Genomic DNA, 18,757 nt, shown 5'->3' on the forward strand with positions numbered 1-18,757 from the left:
CAAATTCTCTAGCAACCATTTCTGCCTGTATTCCCCATCAACAAAGCCTATTCTTGCCTTAGCAAATGACCCTGTAAGTTACAGAAATAAAAATAACCAGCCTATTTTTATTAATGTCGCCCCAATTTATATTTAATTTTTTAAGTGTCTTAAATGTGACACAACGATGTCCTCAAAGAGAAGCCAATGGAATAGGTTAGTCATGCTATCTTCTCCTGTGCAAAGATGTCCTAGTTTGCTTTTTTTTCTTTGGCTGGACAACTGTCTTCTTTGCTGTTGTGTCAAGCTTGCTGCCCTTGATCACAAATGTCTGCCAATACTCTCCTACTGGATACTGTTTATGCTATTTGTTGACCACAAGCTGATTACACATAATCACTAAGTCTGGGTTGTTGTTGTTGTTGTTGTTGTTTTTTAAGCCCTGTTCACTGATGAGAAGCTGTTTTGTTTTGTTTTGTTTCGTTTTTAACTTAAAAGTTTTATGTTGGTTACTAAAATCTGAGCTCCAGTAATTACCTCCAGGTAAATCAGCTATCACCAAGAAATCTTCCCTATTCAATTTATAAAAGGTTACTTTTTTTTTGTTCAAGGAAATATTATTTAGTATTGAGATTATTTCTAGAAGACAATAAGGAGGGCCCTGCTTTCAGAAGAGGTTTACAAACAAATGTACTTTTATTTTAAGTACAGTTATTAGAACAAAATAGATTACTGAGGAAATGTTTTCCTCTAAATTTTCTTATAAATAAACCATTATTATTAGAACAAAGCATCAGCTGTAGAGTTAAACCATCCTGAATTTTACTCCCTGCTTTTCAATAATTTCTACCTACATCCAACTGGACAAATTATTCAACTTGTCTCAGAGCTTCAATTTGCTCAGTTTTTAAAATGGGGAGATAGTATATATCTGCCAGGATTTTTGTGAAGATTAGTTAACATTAAATGAAAAAATGCACTTAATGCACCTTCACATGCTATCTGGCATATACAAGAAAGAGCTTATCAAAAGGCAATTTCTGGGGCGCCTGCGTGGCTCAGTTGGTTAAGTATGTGACTTTGGCTCAGGTCATGATCTCACAGCTTGTGAGTTCGAGCCCCACATCAGGGTCTGTGCTGACAGCTCAGAGCCTGGCGCCTGCTTCGGATTCTGTGTCTCCATCTCTCTGTCCCTCCCCCAATTATGCTCTGTCTTTTTCTCAAAAATAAACAAACATTAAGGCACTTGTTGGGATGAGCACTGGGTGTTGTATGGAAACCAATTTGACAATAAATTATATTAAAAAAAATTTTTTAAAGCAACTTCTATTTGTTGTTTTTCACATTGAATGCTTTTCTGTTGTAGTATCAGTCTTGATCAGGATAACAGAGAGAAAATGCAGAAGGAAACAATGCAGTCCAATCTCATGTGGGCCTCAAGTGCTGATCAGTTAATGTGTTACTCATGAGTCTATTTACTAGCTTCTACACTCCCTTCAAAAACTCGCATCATCTCCATGGCCTCTGACACAAACTCTAACACCAACCCCCCTTCTGAATTTCTCTGGTATACACATTTCCATTCTCAACTGCCTCACTCCATATAGAGACTGTTCCTCTTTCCCAAAAGTAATTCTTCCATCTTGGCATCTGTTATCAACCTTTTCCTATTTTTCTCAGGAATTTGCTCTATCATACACTCGCTCTGACATCTTTAATATCTAATTTATTCTTATCTCACTCTTATCTCTCTTCTCTTCTCTCTTGGCAAAAATCACTTGAAAGCATTCATTCATTCATTCATTCATTCATTCAATATGCCAGGCACTATGGCTGGTGTTACATATGCTACAGTGACAGACTGATACATCCCTGCTTTCCTAGAGCTTACAGAGAAATATTAAAATACAATGATTACTCAAAATTGTGTTAAGTACTAGAAAAACAAAACAAAATGCTCTACACATACAAAAAGAAGGGGTTACAGGAGAAAGATATTTAAGCTGAGACTTGACAAATAAATGGGTGAGTGAGTAGTGGGAGAAGAGAGTCGAGTATTAACCAGGCAAAGAAGAAATTCTGTGTAAAGACTCTGATACCAGAAACCAAGCCTGACCTGTTGGAGCAACTGTAAGCACTGCACTGTGACACAGTGTACCAGAGGGATAAAGCTAGAGCCAAAGATTATAGTTAGGCAGGGCCTTTCTGGTCAGGGGAAGAATTTGATTCTTACTTTAAAGACAATGAGATGGCATTATTGGGTTTTATCAGGTAAGTCAAATGACTAGGTCTTCATTTTAAAAAGTACAGTCCTCCACATGATCAAGAATGGGCTGGGAGGCTGTGGAGCAACTGGAACTCTCATGCGTTGATAGAAGTGTTAAATGGTACAAGCACTGGGAGAACTCGGGTGGTCTTTCCTTTTCTTTCTACCTCACAGGTACATTTATTCACACCAGAAACAATACAGCACTTCTACAAATGTATAGCAATGTTCCACGTTCCCATCTAACAGAGCTTGCTGAAATTTAAAGCCAGCTGACCAGGTTCCATCTGATGTGTACTCCACGTAAAGCTGATTAATGATGACCATAAGCAGATGCAGGACTTGGAGCTTTCAAAGCTTTACTTCTTTTATGAGCACTCCTGATTTTATAAATGACGAAGCCCATCAACCTCATTCCTACCTCCAAATCTCTTGCTAAACTTAGGTACAGCAGGCCTCTGAGTGGGGATCTAAGCATTTTTATAAGGCTTTGAAGCATCTCAACACAGGATCACTGGCTCAGGATGCCCCAATCCATAAGGCCAACTCAGAAAGGTCACTAAGTGTGCAGAACTCAGGTAGTTTCTTGTAAGTGAAACCTCTATCGTATGAAATGTATGATTCAGAAATTCCACTGTTAGGAATTTAGCCGGGAGAAATGAAAATATTCATATAAAAAATGTCAGTTACAGGAATGTCTACAGCAGCCTTGTTGATAATTTCCCCAAAATGCAAACAATTCAAATATCTATTAACAAGAGAGTAGACACACCATGATATATCTATATAATACAATGCAACTCAGCAGTAGATAGGGACAAACTACCAATATATATATACAACAATATGAATAAATATCAAAGGTATTAAGTGAAAGAAAACCAACACAAAAGAATACATACAGTATGACTCCATTTATATGAAGACCAAGAAGATTCAAAACTAATCTGTAGTGGTAACAGTGTTTCAGAAACAGGAAGGAAACTAGACTAGAAAGAAGCACAAAGGAATTTCTTGTGACTGAAATGTTTGCTTATTAAGTAAACTCTATGCCCAACATGGGGTTCAAACCCATGACCCTGAGATTAAGAGTTGCATATTCTACTGACTGAGCCAGCCAGGCACTCCTAGTGATTGAGAGGTTTTGATTTGACTATATATAAATTATGCTTCAATTTAAAGAAAATATAATAAATAAAATACACGGAATTGTAACAATAACAACAACAAAAAAAGTGACTGGAGACAGAGAGGAAAGCAGACAGGCAGGGAAAGATTGGATTCAGAGACGCCAATGAAGAGGCCCTTAAAAAAGCTTTTGCCAAGAGATGATAACTTGGAACACTCTGGTAGTGTTAGATGGATTGTATATATATTTAGGAGACCGGCTTAATGTTGGCAAGGTTTCCAGCATGCATGAGTAACTGAATATACAGTAATGAACACTAAAGAAAATTTTGTTTTATATTATTTAGGAAGAAGAGGGCACTCAGAAGGCAAAATAAGAATTGTCTTTTGTACATCAACAGCTTGAAATATTTTTCAAGTAACAAAAGATGAGAAAAATCTAGATAAGACATAAAAATATATTTTAAAGTCTGTATCCACCGAATCATCGTAATTTGCACACAATCTTTCAATTAACAAATCTCAGGTGAGAAAATATTTTAATCCCTCCCACATCTATAGAACCAATAAATATTTTCTTAGCTCCCTCCAGATTATGGTATTGCACGGAGCCCCCAAAATACAGAAAAGAAACAAGAAACAGGTACCTAAGTTATTTTCAAGTTAGCCAACATAAAATACATCATACAGCTAAGAGAAACCATGTACATTTTTGTCAGGTTTTGGAAGATCCAAAATTTAACTCACATGTATACATATACAAACACACAAAAATGTCAACTGAGTGCTCTATTAATAACTCCAAACATGCCTGCAGAAATCACGGTGACTGTTTCAAGATCACTTGAATGGAAGTTTCAATTAACAGAATAATAAGCTGGGCATATCAAGAGTCTAAAACCAGTTCTGCAACTAAGTAGCAGCTTAAGGATCTATGCTTCTTCAGTAAATTGGGACTAGCAGGTAATCTACTCGATCTTTAATGACACTATAATGGAATGAAAGGAAATACAAAAATACTTTAATAAAGGTAGAAAGGTCAAATAAATATAAGGATATATCACATGCATAAAGATTTTGTTTTTTCACTACTTGTTCTGAATCAGGGGCTTCAGCTTAAATAACTTTAAGTCATGTTCTTATGAAAAAAGACCACCTTTATTTCATTTACCAATCCTTCATACTCAACAAGACAAAGAAACAGGGACCCAAAAAAAGAGAAGAAAAAGTTATTTGTGTCACATCTCAGTGTAGGCAACAAACTTAAAAAAACGTTTCACTACTAGTTAGCAAGATGTAATATACTGTGGCATTTTTAATCCCTCAAGAAAATCTCTAGATTTTTGTAGACGGCACAGACTTTCTTAAAAGTTACTACAAAACTAATCATTTTAATCTAAGTGTACAACCTGGTATAACACCTAAAATATAGTAGATGACAAAGAATTATATGTTGAAGCAATGTTATTGACCTAATTCAACTTTATTAAAAATATCTACCTTTTCCTCCAGTTTCTTCTTTTCTTCACTAAATTGGCTTATTCTTTGTTTGAGAAACTGGTTGAGCTGTAAAACCTCTTTTTCAGTAGATGCAAGCTTTTGCTCAAGTTCCTCTTGCTGGGAATGGGATACTGACTGATCACAAAATGGAGTTTGGAGTGAACTGTTCTCATACTGTGGCTATCAGGAAAGAAAAAAATAAAACAGGTTAAAGATTTACTTGTCCTGAAAAAATGGAAAGAAACTGGAAATAAGGTATTGTACAGAGAGTGTATCTATAGGCTTCTGCAACAGACAGCCCTTGGCATGAATCCCAGCTCTCCCACTTCCTAGTTATGTGCCATGATTAAATCACATTACTTACTTACCAATGCCAAACCTGTCTTCTCATCTATAAATCAGAAATAATAAAGTCTACCTTGCAGTGTTTTTTTTTTTTTTTGAAGAACAGAGATAAAATACGTAAAGTTCCTAACACATAAAGAAAAGCTTAATAAAGGCAAGGTTTTTGGTTAAAAAGTATAATTAGAGACATAAATAATACATTAAACAGAAATGAAAGTTCTAGGGAGATAAAAACTAAAGAACTAATTCTTCACAGATGAGCATTTCCAGCTAATATTAAACTCAGTAAGTAATTTTTGAGAGGGACAAAGAGAGTGCATGCGCACAAGCATGGGGTGGGGAGGGGGTGGGCAAAGAGAAAGGGAGAGAGAATCTCAAGTGGGCTCCATGCCCAGCGCAGAGCCTAACACAGGCTCAAGAACACGACTATGAGATCATGGCCTGAGCTGAAATCAAGAGTCAGACACTCAACCGACTGAGGCACCCAGGTGCCCCATCAGTAAGTATTAATTTTTTCCTCTAACTAGAATGTAAGGTCCATGAAAGCAGGAATTATTGTCCATCTTAGTTGCCCTTATATCGCTATTTCCTAGAATAATCACTGGCATAAAATAAGAGCTCAAAAAATAATTGCTGATTGAACAAATGCATCCTTGTTTCTATGAGCGAGGTTTTATAAGGAATTCAGGTTAGATCTTTCCCCTACCGTGCAGCATTATAATCAGGAAAAGGCAGAGAGAAAATACAAATATTTCCTCAAAAAATTAAAATGTTCTAAGTACTGTAAAAGATACCAATACAGTAATGTGAAAGTAAACAGACAATTTATTTTTCCACTTACTCAACATATATTTACTTAAGCACATATATTAAGAATTGTGTACTAGGGATTCAACAGTTAATAAAGCAAGGTCTCAGCAGTTTAATAAAGTATCACACAAAGAAAGACAATGAAAACTGTCTAAGTGCAAAGACAGTTGTACTGTAGTACCTATGGAAAGGTTTTACAGGAAGTGAACTTGAACTAGACCTTGAAGAACTCATACTTCACCAAAGGAGGAGTTATAATTCAAAAATTATACAAGTAGCATTTATCGTGTGCTGAGTATTTCAAAGATGACAGACTCTACCACTGTCCTTTAAAAACTCAAATTCTAATCAGAGGCATCAGAGAAACCCTCAGATGATTATATATATATATATATATATATATATATATATATATATATATAGGGCACCATACAATATGGTAGCCAAAGAAAAGTCGTTTTAAGTAAAAAGAATGGGGAGGTGGGAGGACAAATGAAGACAACATTGGGAGAACGAGGAAAAAACCTTTTCTGGGAGGTGGCTTTTGAGATACCCTTTGAAAATAAGGAGGATTCTGGCAGAATTGGAGAAAGGAAGAGCTCAGGTCATGCATGATCTCATGGTTCATCAGATGAAGCCCCACATCGGGCTGTGCTGAGCATGCTGAGCCTGGCTGGGATTTTCTTTCCCTCTCTCTCTTCCCCTCTCCTGCGTGCTCTCTCTCATTCTCTTTCTCAAAATAAATAAATACAACTTAAAAAAATAAATAAATGGAATATATACAGAGAATACCCATCGCTGTTTAAAGTATGGATTGTAAGAGGGAGGATGGATATAAGGGGAAATTTAAAAATCTATGTGGGACCATACTGTTGTATAATCACAAGATTCAGAGTTAAATCTTAACTCATAGGAAATGAGTTAAGACCATAAAACCACTGGTTATAAAACCAGTGATGGTTTTATAACAACAAAGTAACATGATTTAAGAAGACTGTGAACGCTGTTTTGTAAATCTCTGTATTCCCTGGCATTTAGCCCAGTAGGCAGACTCTCAATAACTTTGTTTATTTATTTATTAATGTTTATTTGTTCTTGAGAAAGAGTCAGAACATGAGTGGGGGAGGGGAAGAACGAGAGAGGGACACAGAATCTGAAGCAGGCTCCAGACTCTGAGCTGTCAGCAGAGCCCGATGTGGGGCTCAAACTCACAGACCCGGAGATCATGACCTGAGCCGAAGTTGGATGCTCAACCGAATGAGACACCCAGGTTTCCCAACTCTCAGTAACTTTTGATTGAAGGGAAAAGAAAAGAGTAAAGAGAACAAGAGAGTGCTACAACCACTGGAAGCAGTGGACAACAGGAATTAGAGGATACCGAGAATGGATGAATGGATATGAATATGTCACTTTCAGAAATTATTCTAACCTACTTAGCTGATAAAAAAGAGGAGTTAAACAAGAGCATGGAGAACAGAATGAAGAAAGTCTGGAAGTAGAATTGAGAGGATTTAGAGAAAATTATTTTTTAAGAAGTGTACAGACAGGAAATGTTAGATAACTAAGGTTTGAGATTTTTAGTCGAGTAACAGGGAAGATCCTATTCTGAGCCAAGGTAAGAAGGTCATATAGGAGAACAGCTCTAAGCAGATGTACTTAATTACAATTAGAGCTTATTAAGATTATCATTTGAACATACAAATAGAGAGGAAGTTAGAAAGATGGGTCTAAAATTCAGAAAGATGGGTGGGCCAGGATAGGAAACTAAAAAAAAAAAAATAACACAGACTTATAGTTTATAATCTGGCATGTAATGAGCTCAGAAATTTCCATTCCATCTGTTTTATTAACAAGTGGAAAAAGCTGAACACACTGAAAAATCAACAATTCTTCTTAGATATATCAGAAATAAGGTCACAGGGAAACTTCTGCCCCCTAAATTGGAGAGACAGATGAATATAGAAAGTCACAGTTACTAGAACAAAATCCTCCTTGCAACCAATGCTGGAATAGGAAAACCAGAACTGAAGTTGATGAATTGCTGGAGGCTCAGAATGGACAATTCTGAGAGTCAAAAACTCCAAGGGAGATCTAGTCATAGGAGACACTCAACCTTTTTGAGTTTTACTGCCACGAGCTCTATCAGGTCCTCACAGTGATTAATTATCAGGGGAAAATCTCTTCATGTTTCTAGCAGGAAGAGGATAAAAGGAACCATTTGGAAATACACCAGAACACTACATTCTTCTTAACAAGACCTGTCTTCAGTAGAAACTATTAAACTAGAGACTACCCTACCTAGAAGGGAACTAACCTACCTAGAAGAGAAATATTCAATTCTAGTTGTCTCTAGCCATCCTATCTCACTTAAGGGTAGGAAAGAAAAAGACAGAAGCACTCATTAAGTTCAGAGTCCAAAATCACAGGCTCACAAAAAGACTAACACCTAACCAAAGGACTACATAATACTTCTCTCTACACCTTACCATTATATTATTATTTACCACATTTCCTTTTACCTAGTACATCTGATCTAACTTTCAACAAAAAATTACAAGGCACACTAAAAGACAAAATCACAGCTGGACAGACTAAATAAGCAACAGAACCAGAGTCAGATATGACAGGAATGTTGGAATTATTAGACCGAAAAATTTTTAAGACTATGATCAATATAGGGCATTAATGCTAAGGCAGAAAACAGGCAAGAACATATGGTTAATGTAATAAGCACAGAGGTGGCTACCCTTAGAATAAAAAATAAATTTTAGAGATCAAAAGTGCTGTAACAGATATAAATAAGGTCTTTGATAGGCTCATCAGTTGACTGAACACAGTTCAGGAAACAATCTTAGAGCTTGAGGATATGACAAGAAACTTCCAAAACTATAGAACAAAGAGAAAAAACACTGGAAAAAATAAAAGAGAATATCCAAGAACTGTGAGATAACTACAAAAGGTATATAACAATACAAGGAGAAGAAAGGAATGAAAACAGCATTTGAAACAAAAATGACTGAGAATTTCCCCCAAACTGTCAACTACCACATCTCAGATTCAGGAAGCTCAGAGATCAAGCAAAATAAATTCCAAAAAACTACATCGAGGCATATTATACTTAGATTTCTGAAAATCAAAGATAAAAAAATATCTCAAAATAAACCAGAGGAAAAAACACCTTATCTCCAGACAGGCTAACATAATAGTTGTATCTGACTTCTCAGAAACTGTGCAAACAAGAAGAAAGTAGAGTGAAATATTTTGTGTTGAGAGAAAAAAACCCACCAACCTGTAATTCTATACTCTGAAATTATTCTTCAAAGGTGAAGAAGTAAAGATTTTCTCAAACAAAGTTGACGGAATTTGTTGCCAATGGACTTGGCTTGGAAGAAATGTTAAAAGGAAGTTCCTCAGAGAGAAGGAAAATGATATAGGTCAGAAACTCAAATCAAATCAAAGCAAATAAAAGCTTTTATTTGTCTTAATCTAATAGATATGCTTATTCAACAATAATGGCAACAATATGTTCACTTAGTGTGTGTTTGTGTGTGTGTATGCTTAAGTGAAATGAATGACAGCAATGATACAAGAAAAAGGAAGGAAGATTTAGTAGTACTTAATTATTACAAGGAATTTGCACCACTCATGAAAGGTACAGTGTTATCTGCAAGCAGACTTGGGTTGGTTGTAAGTGTATATTGCAAACTCTAGGGCAACCACTAAAAAAAGAAGTGTAATCTATATGCTAAGAAAGGAGAGAAAATGGAATTATATTAAATGCTCGAGTAAAAGCACAAAAGGCAGACAAAGTGTGGAAGACAAAAATAGGAACAAAGAACAAGAGCAAAAAAACAGTAACAAACATGGTTGGTTTTAACCCAACTGTATCAATAATCACTTTAAATGTAAATAGTATAAATACATCAACTGAAAGACAGAGACTGCCTCAATGGGTCCTAAAACAAGACCTGACTATATGCTCCCTACAAGAAACCCACACTAAAAATAATGACACACACAGATTAAAAGCAAAGGGATGGAAAAAGATACGTCATGCTAACTTCTCATCAAAAGAAAGTAGAATAGCTATATTAATTTCAGAAAAAGCAGACTTTACAGCCAGGAAAGTTATCAGGAACCAAAATGAGCATTACATGAAAGGGTCAATACTCCAAGAAGCCTTAGCAATCCTTAATGTGTATATGCTTAACAACAGAGCAGCAACATATGTGCTGTAAAAACTGAGAGAGCTACAGGAGAAACAAATGAATCTACTATAATAACTGGAGACTTTAACAACCCTCTATCAGAAATGAACAGACCCATCAAGTAGAAAATTACTAAGAACACAGTTGAACTAAACAGCATCAACAATTGCCTGGATGTAATTGACATGTATAGACTACTTCAGATTACACATTCTTCTCAAGCTCATACAGAACATTTACCAAAATAGACCACATTTTGGGTGATAAAACATGTCTTAACAAATTTAAAAGAAGAAGGATCAAACAATATATGCTCTCAAACCATAATGTAATTAAACTAGAAATCAACAGAAAGGTAGCTATAAAAATCCCAAAATACTTGAAGATTAAACAGTACACTTCTAGATAACTTATGGATCAAAGAAGAAATATCAAGAGAAATTTTAAAATATTCTGTACTAAAGGGAAATGAAAATACAGATTATCTAAAATTTGTGAGATGTAATTAAAGCAGTGCTTTGAGGGAAATTTATAACGTGAAGTGCATATATTAGAAAACAAGAAAGGCTTAAAATCAATTTTCTAAGCTTCCACATTAGAAACTAGACACAGAAAAATAAATCAAATCCAAAATATAGAAGAATAAAAATTAAAGCAGAAATCAATGAAACTGAACACAGGAAATCAATATAGAAAATCAACAAAATCAAAACTCATTCTGGAAAAGATCTATAAAATCAATAACCTTCTAGTTCAGGCTAACGAAGAAAAAAGAAAGAAGACACAAATTTATTAATATCAGATTTTAAGGGCAAACATCACTACAGATCCCATGGACATTAAAATATATAATAAAGGATTATTATGAACAACTTTATGCCAATAAGTTTGATGACCTAGATGAAATAGACTAATTTCTTGAAAACCACCACCTGCCAAAACTCATACAAGAAATAAATAATCTGAAGAGGCCAATTAAAGAAATTAAATCAATAATTAATCACTTTCTAACACAGAAAGCACCAGGCCCAGATGGGTTTACTGGTGAATTCTACCAAGCATTTAAAAATGGAAGAAATCAGGGGCTCCTGGGTGGCTCAAGTCAGTTGGGTGTCCGACTTCAGCTCAGGTCATGATCTCACGGTCTGTGAGTTCAAGCCCCGTGTCAGGCTCTGTGCTGACAGCTCAGAGACTGGAGCCTGTTTCAGATTCTGTGTCTCCCTCTCTCTCTGACCTTCCCCCATTCATGCTGTGTCTCTCTCTGTCTCAAAAATAAATAAACGTTAAAAATAAAAAATTTTTTTAAAAAATAAAAATGGAAGAAATTATACCAACTTTCTACAATCTCTTCCAGACACAGAAGCAGAAGGAATACTTCTAACTCATTCTATGAGGCCACAATTACCCTAATACCAAATGAGACAAAGACATTACAAGAAAACCATAAGGGCATCTGCCTGGCTCACTTGGAAGAGTATGTGACTTTTGATCTCAGTGTCATGAGTTCAAGCCCCATGTTGTGTGTAGAGATTACTTAAAAAAAAAAAAATTGTTTTAATTTTTAAAAAAAGAAAGCTACAGACCAATATTTTACATAAATGGATCCTCAAAAAAATAGCAAACTGGATCTAACAATGTATAAAAAGAATTATTCACCATGACCAACTGAAATTTATCCCAGCAATTTAGGCTGGTTCAACATTCAAAAATCAATTAATGTAATCCATCATATCAACAGTCTACAGAGGAAAAAACATTATGATCATATCAATTAAATGTAGAAAATAATTTTGACAAAATTCAACACTCATTCATGCTAAAAACTATAACCAAACTTGGAATAGAGGCAAACTTACTAAACTTGATAAAGAACATCTAGAAAAAAACTATAGCTAGCAGCAGTTAATGGTAAGAAACTTGAAGCTTCATCAGGAACAAGGCAAGGATGTTCCTCCCACCACTGATTTTCTACACTGTACTGGAAATCCTAGGGAATGCAATAAAACAAGAGAAGGAAATAAAATGTATGCTAGTTGGGCAGAAAAAAGAATTCAAACAGTTTGTTCACAGATGATATAATCACTTATTTAGAAAATCCAAGAAAACAGACCAAAAAAAAACCAAAACAAAAACAAAAACAAAAACCAAAAAACCCACCTCCTGAAACTAATAGGAAAATAATACCTAGGTTGCAAGAAACAAGATTAATATATGAAAGTCAGGTGTTTTCCTATATGCCAGCAATGAACAAGTAGAATTTGAAATTTAAAACACATTGGCATTTACATTAGCACCCCCAAAATGAAATAAGTATAAATGTAACAAAGTACAAGATATAAGGAAAGTTATAAAACTCTGATCAAAGACACCAAAGAAGGATGAAATAAACAAAGAGATATTCCATGTCCACAGACAGACTTAATACTGTCAAGATGTTAAGTTTTACCCAACTTAATCCATAGATTCAATGCAATCTCAGCCAAATCCAAACAAGTTATTTTGTGGGTAGCAACAAACTGATTGTAAAGTTTCTATGAAAAAACAAAAGACCCAGAATAGTCAACATAATATTGAAGGAAAAGAACAAAGGGGCAGGACTGACCACCTGATGTCAAGACTTACAATAAATCGACAGTAATCTAGAATGTATGGCATTGAGGAAAGACCAAACAGGTCAGTGGAAAAGAAATGAAAGCCTAGAAATAGATCCACATATAAATACAGCCAACTGATTTTTGACAAAAAACAAAGGCAGTACAATGGAGCAAAGAAAGTCTTTTCAACAAATGATGCTGGAACAATGGGACATCTATATGCAAGAAAATGAATCTAGACACAGGCTTTACACTTTTCACAAAAATTAACACAAAATGGACTACAGACCTAACTGTTAAAATGGAAAACTATAAAACCCCTAGAAGATAACATAGAAAAAAACCTAGATATGACAATAACTTTTAGATACACTACTAAAGGTAAGATCCATAAAAGAAACAAATGGGGGCACCTGGGTGGCTCAGTTAGTTAAGCATCCAACTCTTGATTTCGGCTCAAGTCATGATCTCATGGTTCATGGGACTGAGCCCCGCTCTGGGCTCTGTGCTGACAGCATGGAGCCTGCTTGGATTCTCTCTTTCCCTCACTCACTGCTTGTGCTCTTGCTTTCTCTCTCAAAATAAACAAACATTTTTTTTTAATGTTTAAAAAAAAAGAAACAAATGATAAGCTGGATTTCATTAAAAATTTAAGCTCTGCAGAAGACATTATCAAGAAAATGAGAAGATAAGCCACATACTGGCAGAAACTATTTGCAAAAGACACATATGATGAAGGATATGTATCCAAACTATACAAAGAACTCCTAAAACTCAACAATAAAAAACAACACAAATTTTAAAAATGGGGGAATGACCTGAACAAACAGTTATCTCACTGAAGAAAATATACAGATGACAAATAAACATATGAAAAGATGTTCAAAATCAAATGTCTTTAGGGTATTGCAAATTGAAACAACAATGAGCTACCTACCACTATATACCTATTAGAATGGCCAAAATCAAAAACTCTGCACACCAAATGCTGGTGAGGATATGCAACAGAAACTTTTGTTTATTACTGGGGGGAATGCAAAGTAATATAACCACTTTGAAAGACATCTTGGCAGTTACTTAAACATACTCTTACCATATGATCCAGCAATTGTGTTCCTTGGTATTTACCCAAATGAATAGAAAATATGCTACACAAAAAGCTTCACATGAAAGTTTTCAGCAGCTTTATTCATATTTGCCAAAACTTTAAAATAACTAAAATTTCCTTCAGTAGATGAGTGGATAAATAAACTATGGTACATACAGACAATGGGATATTATTCAGCACTAAAAAGAAATAAGCTATCAATATGATGATGGGGCACCCTGGGTGGCTCAGTGGTTGAGCATCTGATTCTTGAATTTGGCTCAGGTCATAATGCCAGGGTTGTGGGATCAAGCCCCACACCTCAGGCTCTGTGCTGAGCGTGGGGCTGCTTGGGATTTTCCATCTCTCTCTCTCTCTCTCTGCCCAGCACCCACCCTACTTGCCCACGTGCATGCATGCCTGCACGCTCTCTCTCAAAAAAAAAAAAAAAAAAAAAGACACAGAGGAAACTTAAATGTGTGTCATGAGGTGAAAGAAGCCAATCTGAAAGGTTATATACTGTATGATTCCAACTATATCACATTCTGGAAGAGGCAAAACTATGGAGACAGTTCAAAGATTGGTTGTTGCCAGAGGTTAAAGGAGAGGAGGGATTGAACAGGTAGAGCACAGAGTTTTAGGGCAATGAAACTATTCTGTACGATACTACAATAATACATATGGGTCACTATACATTTGTCCAAATTCACAGAATTGTAACACCAAGTGTGAACCTCAATGTAATCTACGGCCTTTGGGTGATGATAATGGGTCAATACAGGTTCAACTGTAACAAAGATATCCTGTGACAGAGGATGTCAACAGTGGAGAAAGCCGTAGGTATGTGGGGGCACAGGATATATGAGAACTCTGTACATTCTGCTCAATTTTGCTGTGAACCTAAAACTGTTCTAAAATATAAAATTTATTAATTTTACAAATAAGTTAATACAGATGTTTCTACTACAATGAAATATTCCTGGAAAAGCACTCAAAAACAAAGCACTAAAAATAGGGCTTAAGGGAAAAGGAAAGGCAATAGTCCATTCAAAGACTACGCAACTTAAACCAGATTACTAATCAAAATAGTAACTGGGGAGAAGAGTTGAACTTCTTGGGCAGGCAGTCACAGTTAATATTAAATGCTGGCATCACTTTAATTAGAGCAGGTCTGGTGGGTATTGAGATGATAGAGGTAGAACTCTGCAATATGGGGACTACATTCAGGTGGGTAGGAGGCAACACGACCTGCCAGGAACTGAAGCTACTAAAGGAGGGAGTGCATGTCTCAAGGCAGTACAGTACAATTTTCTGAAAATGAAACTTGAAGAGACTTCTGCTGCCAAGGCAGCAGGTGAGCCTAGGCCTGTTCTGCAGCCTGCTGAAGATTCTAATTTTACTCACACTATTCTAAATCCCCTTGCCTGGAAAAACAAAACAAAAACCACATATGAACCAATGAGACTTGAAAACTATACTGACCTCATTGTACCATTCATGTATGAGCAAATCTGCACTACAGAAATGTGTTTCATAACAAGACAAATTGTAGAACTTGTACATGAAATTAAGCAGACAGAAAGAGAAAAGCCTGAAGCCAGAACTGCTTTAAGCCCTTAAATTGCTTTTTCAGCCAGAGTGTCTTACAACCACTGACTCTGTGAAGAAAGCCGGTCTTCCCTTCATTTCTGTAACAATACGCAACCCCCACTCCCATGCCCCTCCACCATGCTCCTTCACAACTTGTGCTCTTTTACTGACTCTAAAATACTGCTGTTCCCTGTCGTTACTTACGGGTCCCATTTTCTTCACTCCCTGGAAGAAGTGATCATGCCCAAGCTTCAACCACCACCTGGGTGGACTGACAAGTCCTATATTTCTAACCTCTCCCTTAGACCTACCTATGAATATCAGCCTCATTCTTCATCTTAGTCCCAAATTTACAATATAATAAAATATAAGCGTAACTCATTATTCTCTAATAGAACTTACTCCTGATGTAGTTGTCTCTATCCTGGCCTTTGGCAATAAAAGCCAATCAATTTTGCCCATCTGAAACTAGGCAATCACTTCTCTCACCACATTAAAGTCATCAAATCAAGCCCATGCTTGGTCACACAGATGTGTAATAAATACTCTTCCTTTTGTCTTAACCAACATTGTTGTTAAATTCAGATGTCCATTTAACTTTTGGACTATTGATAAGAGCTTCCTGCCTGGTTTCTGCCCCAATACCATCCATCTTAAATCCAGGGTCTATTACGCCCCAGGGGTGACCAAACTAGGACACTTCAGAGATTGAAAGGGGGTGCTATTAATCACTATGGGAGTACAACAGGCATTAACTGAAACTGTAGCTAAAACAGGGACAAATGGGTCCCTTACTTTTTAAGCCCTTGATACAACTTGACCCCTGCCTTACCTCTCTCTAAGCACACCTCTTACCACTACTCTCTCTCACTTTGCACTTCATCCATACAGAATAATGTGTAGTTTTCCAAATGCTTTATCTTTGGGCCTCTTCACACACAATATAGCATGCCTGAAGCACTATTTCTCCATTTCCTTAACCTGCCTAAATTCTTTTACTTCATCAGGTTCTCAGATCAGATGTCCTTTCCTACAGGAAGCTTAAGCCTCCCTCTGCAAGGCTAGTTTATCTGTTCTTAGTAGGGATTCCCATATTACTTCACATATATCCCATTTGGGCACCTCCAACTTACTGCAATTATCTCTTGTTTATCAGTCTTCCTCACTGGATTGTACACTTTTTGATGAAAAAACCAACTTCATTCACATTTATATTACTAGAGCCTACAGGGTGCCTTATCCACAGTAAACAAGTTATTTCTGAAGAAATGGATAAACATGCTTTTTGATACAGTCTCTCTCTGTGGGATTCAAAATCATGAATACAGAAAGTATCCTTCATTTTTGCTGCCCCAGAATTTAACACATCAGGTGTTTATGTTTTGTTGAATGAGCTCATTCGTAAAGGTGGGACTCATTTATAAAATGCTCATTAAAACCACAAAACTTGGTAGTAGAAAAAATGGCTGAAGGAAAATGAAATAGAAAAAATTACATAAATAGAAAAAGGATAAAATGGAAAGAAAGCAAGAAATGATGCATCAATGAAGCGTAATTAAATATCTGCTTGGTCTATTCCAAGGTTCACATCTATGTTAAAAGAAGACATCTCTTCTTCAGTTTTTAACAAAAGATAAAAAGGATCCTTCACATTTTTCCCCCTAAGAAGCCTTGTTAACCACAGGTTAAAATTTTGGTATAGGGCATTATAAAGATAAATCACTCTTCAGTTCCAGCAATTTTACTACTAAAACAATCTAGGAAGTGTGAATTTTTGGATAAAAACCTAGTTCTCATTTTCTACCTATGAGATTTGCTGATGTTTAACTTTCAGGTCATCTTGATCGTAGGCTGTTCAAAGTTTTTAACAGTCATATAGAGTTATTTACCCAAAATATGTTTTACATCTATAAACTCATAAAAGAATGTTATTTTATGTCAAAAATTTACTTTCTTTAACGTAGAATATACAGAATATGAAAAATATATTTTTCTTTGTTTAATTTGCTATGGAATTAGGATGAGCAAGGTATGTGCCCCAAATTGTGCACATATAAAATGCTATGCATAAAAAATAACATTGTTCATACATCTAAGATAAAAATTCCTTTGCTATTCTTCACAGAAATTGAAGAAATAACTCTAAAATCCGTGTGGAACCACAAAAGACCCCAAATACCGAAAGTAATCCTGAGGGGGAAAAAAAAGGAAAAAAATTAAAGCCAGAGGGATCATGCTTCTGGATTTCAAACTATAGTAAAAAGCCATAGTAATAAAAACAGTATGATACTGGTACAAAAAAGACAGATCAATCAATGTAACGGAATAGAGAGCCCAGAATTAAATCCTGGCATATACAGTCAACTGATATTTGGCCAGAGAACCAAGAATACCCTATGGGGAAAGGAGAGTCTCTTTGACACGTGTGCTGGGAAAACTGTACAAACACATGCAGATCAATCAAATCGAGCCCCTATCTCACACTACTCACAAAAACTAACTTGAAATGGATCAAAGACTTAAAAGATCTGATATCATAAAACTCCTAGAATGAAACATAGGGGAAAACTCATCAATACTGGTCTCAACAATGATTTGCTTTTTAGACATGATGCCAAAAGCACAAACAACAAAAAGCAAAAATCAACAAATGGAACTATATCAAACTCAAATGCTTCTGCATAGCAGAAGATCTAATACAACAACATGAAAAGAAAAACTATAGAATAAGAAAATATTTCAGAAAACTATGTATCAGAAAAGAATTAATATCCAAAATATAAAAAGAACTCAAGTCAATTTAATAATAAAAAATTAATCCAATTAAATATGGGGCAAAAGACTTAAATAGACATTTTTCCAAAGAGGGTATCAAAATGGCCAACAGACACAGGGGAAAATGTTCCACTTCATTAATCATCAGGAAAATGCAAATTAAAATCACAGTGAGATACCATGTCATACCTGTTAGAATGATTATCATCAAGAAGACAAATAGCAGATGCAGGTGAGGATGTGGTGAAAAAAGAACTCTTACACACCACTGGTGGGGGTTAATTGGTACAGCCACCATGGACCAATAAAATAGATCTACCATATAATCTAGCCATCCCATTTCTGGGTATATACCCAAATGAAATATGTAAACAGGATTCTGAAAGTATATACCCTCCCATGTTTATCACAGCATTATTCATAATAGGTCAGATATGGAAATAACCCACATGCCTATCAATAGATAAAAATGATG

General features: G+C 35.6%; 1 protein-coding gene across 3 annotated transcripts in view; it reads right to left on the bottom strand.

Annotated features, from left to right (window-relative positions):
• CEP85L (centrosomal protein 85 like) overlaps nt 1-18,757 on the bottom strand; it is a 172,268-nt gene that overhangs the window by 39,490 nt on the left and 114,021 nt on the right. For 2 of the 3 annotated variants that reach the window (XR_006299042.1, XM_043592208.1), the window contains exon 6: nt 4,874-5,053. The exons of the other annotated variant lie outside the window; for it this stretch is intronic. Coding sequence is in view for 1 of the 2 variants with exons in the window: in XM_043592208.1 (XP_043448143.1) it covers nt 4,874-5,053 (180 nt within the window). In the remaining variant the exon portion in view is untranslated. The remainder of the gene's footprint in view (nt 1-4,873; nt 5,054-18,757) is intronic. 3 annotated transcript variants of the gene reach the window in all.

This window comes from Prionailurus bengalensis, chromosome B2, assembly GCF_016509475.1.
Source record: "Prionailurus bengalensis isolate Pbe53 chromosome B2, Fcat_Pben_1.1_paternal_pri, whole genome shotgun sequence".
Classification (NCBI taxonomy): domain Eukaryota; kingdom Metazoa; phylum Chordata; class Mammalia; order Carnivora; family Felidae; genus Prionailurus; species Prionailurus bengalensis.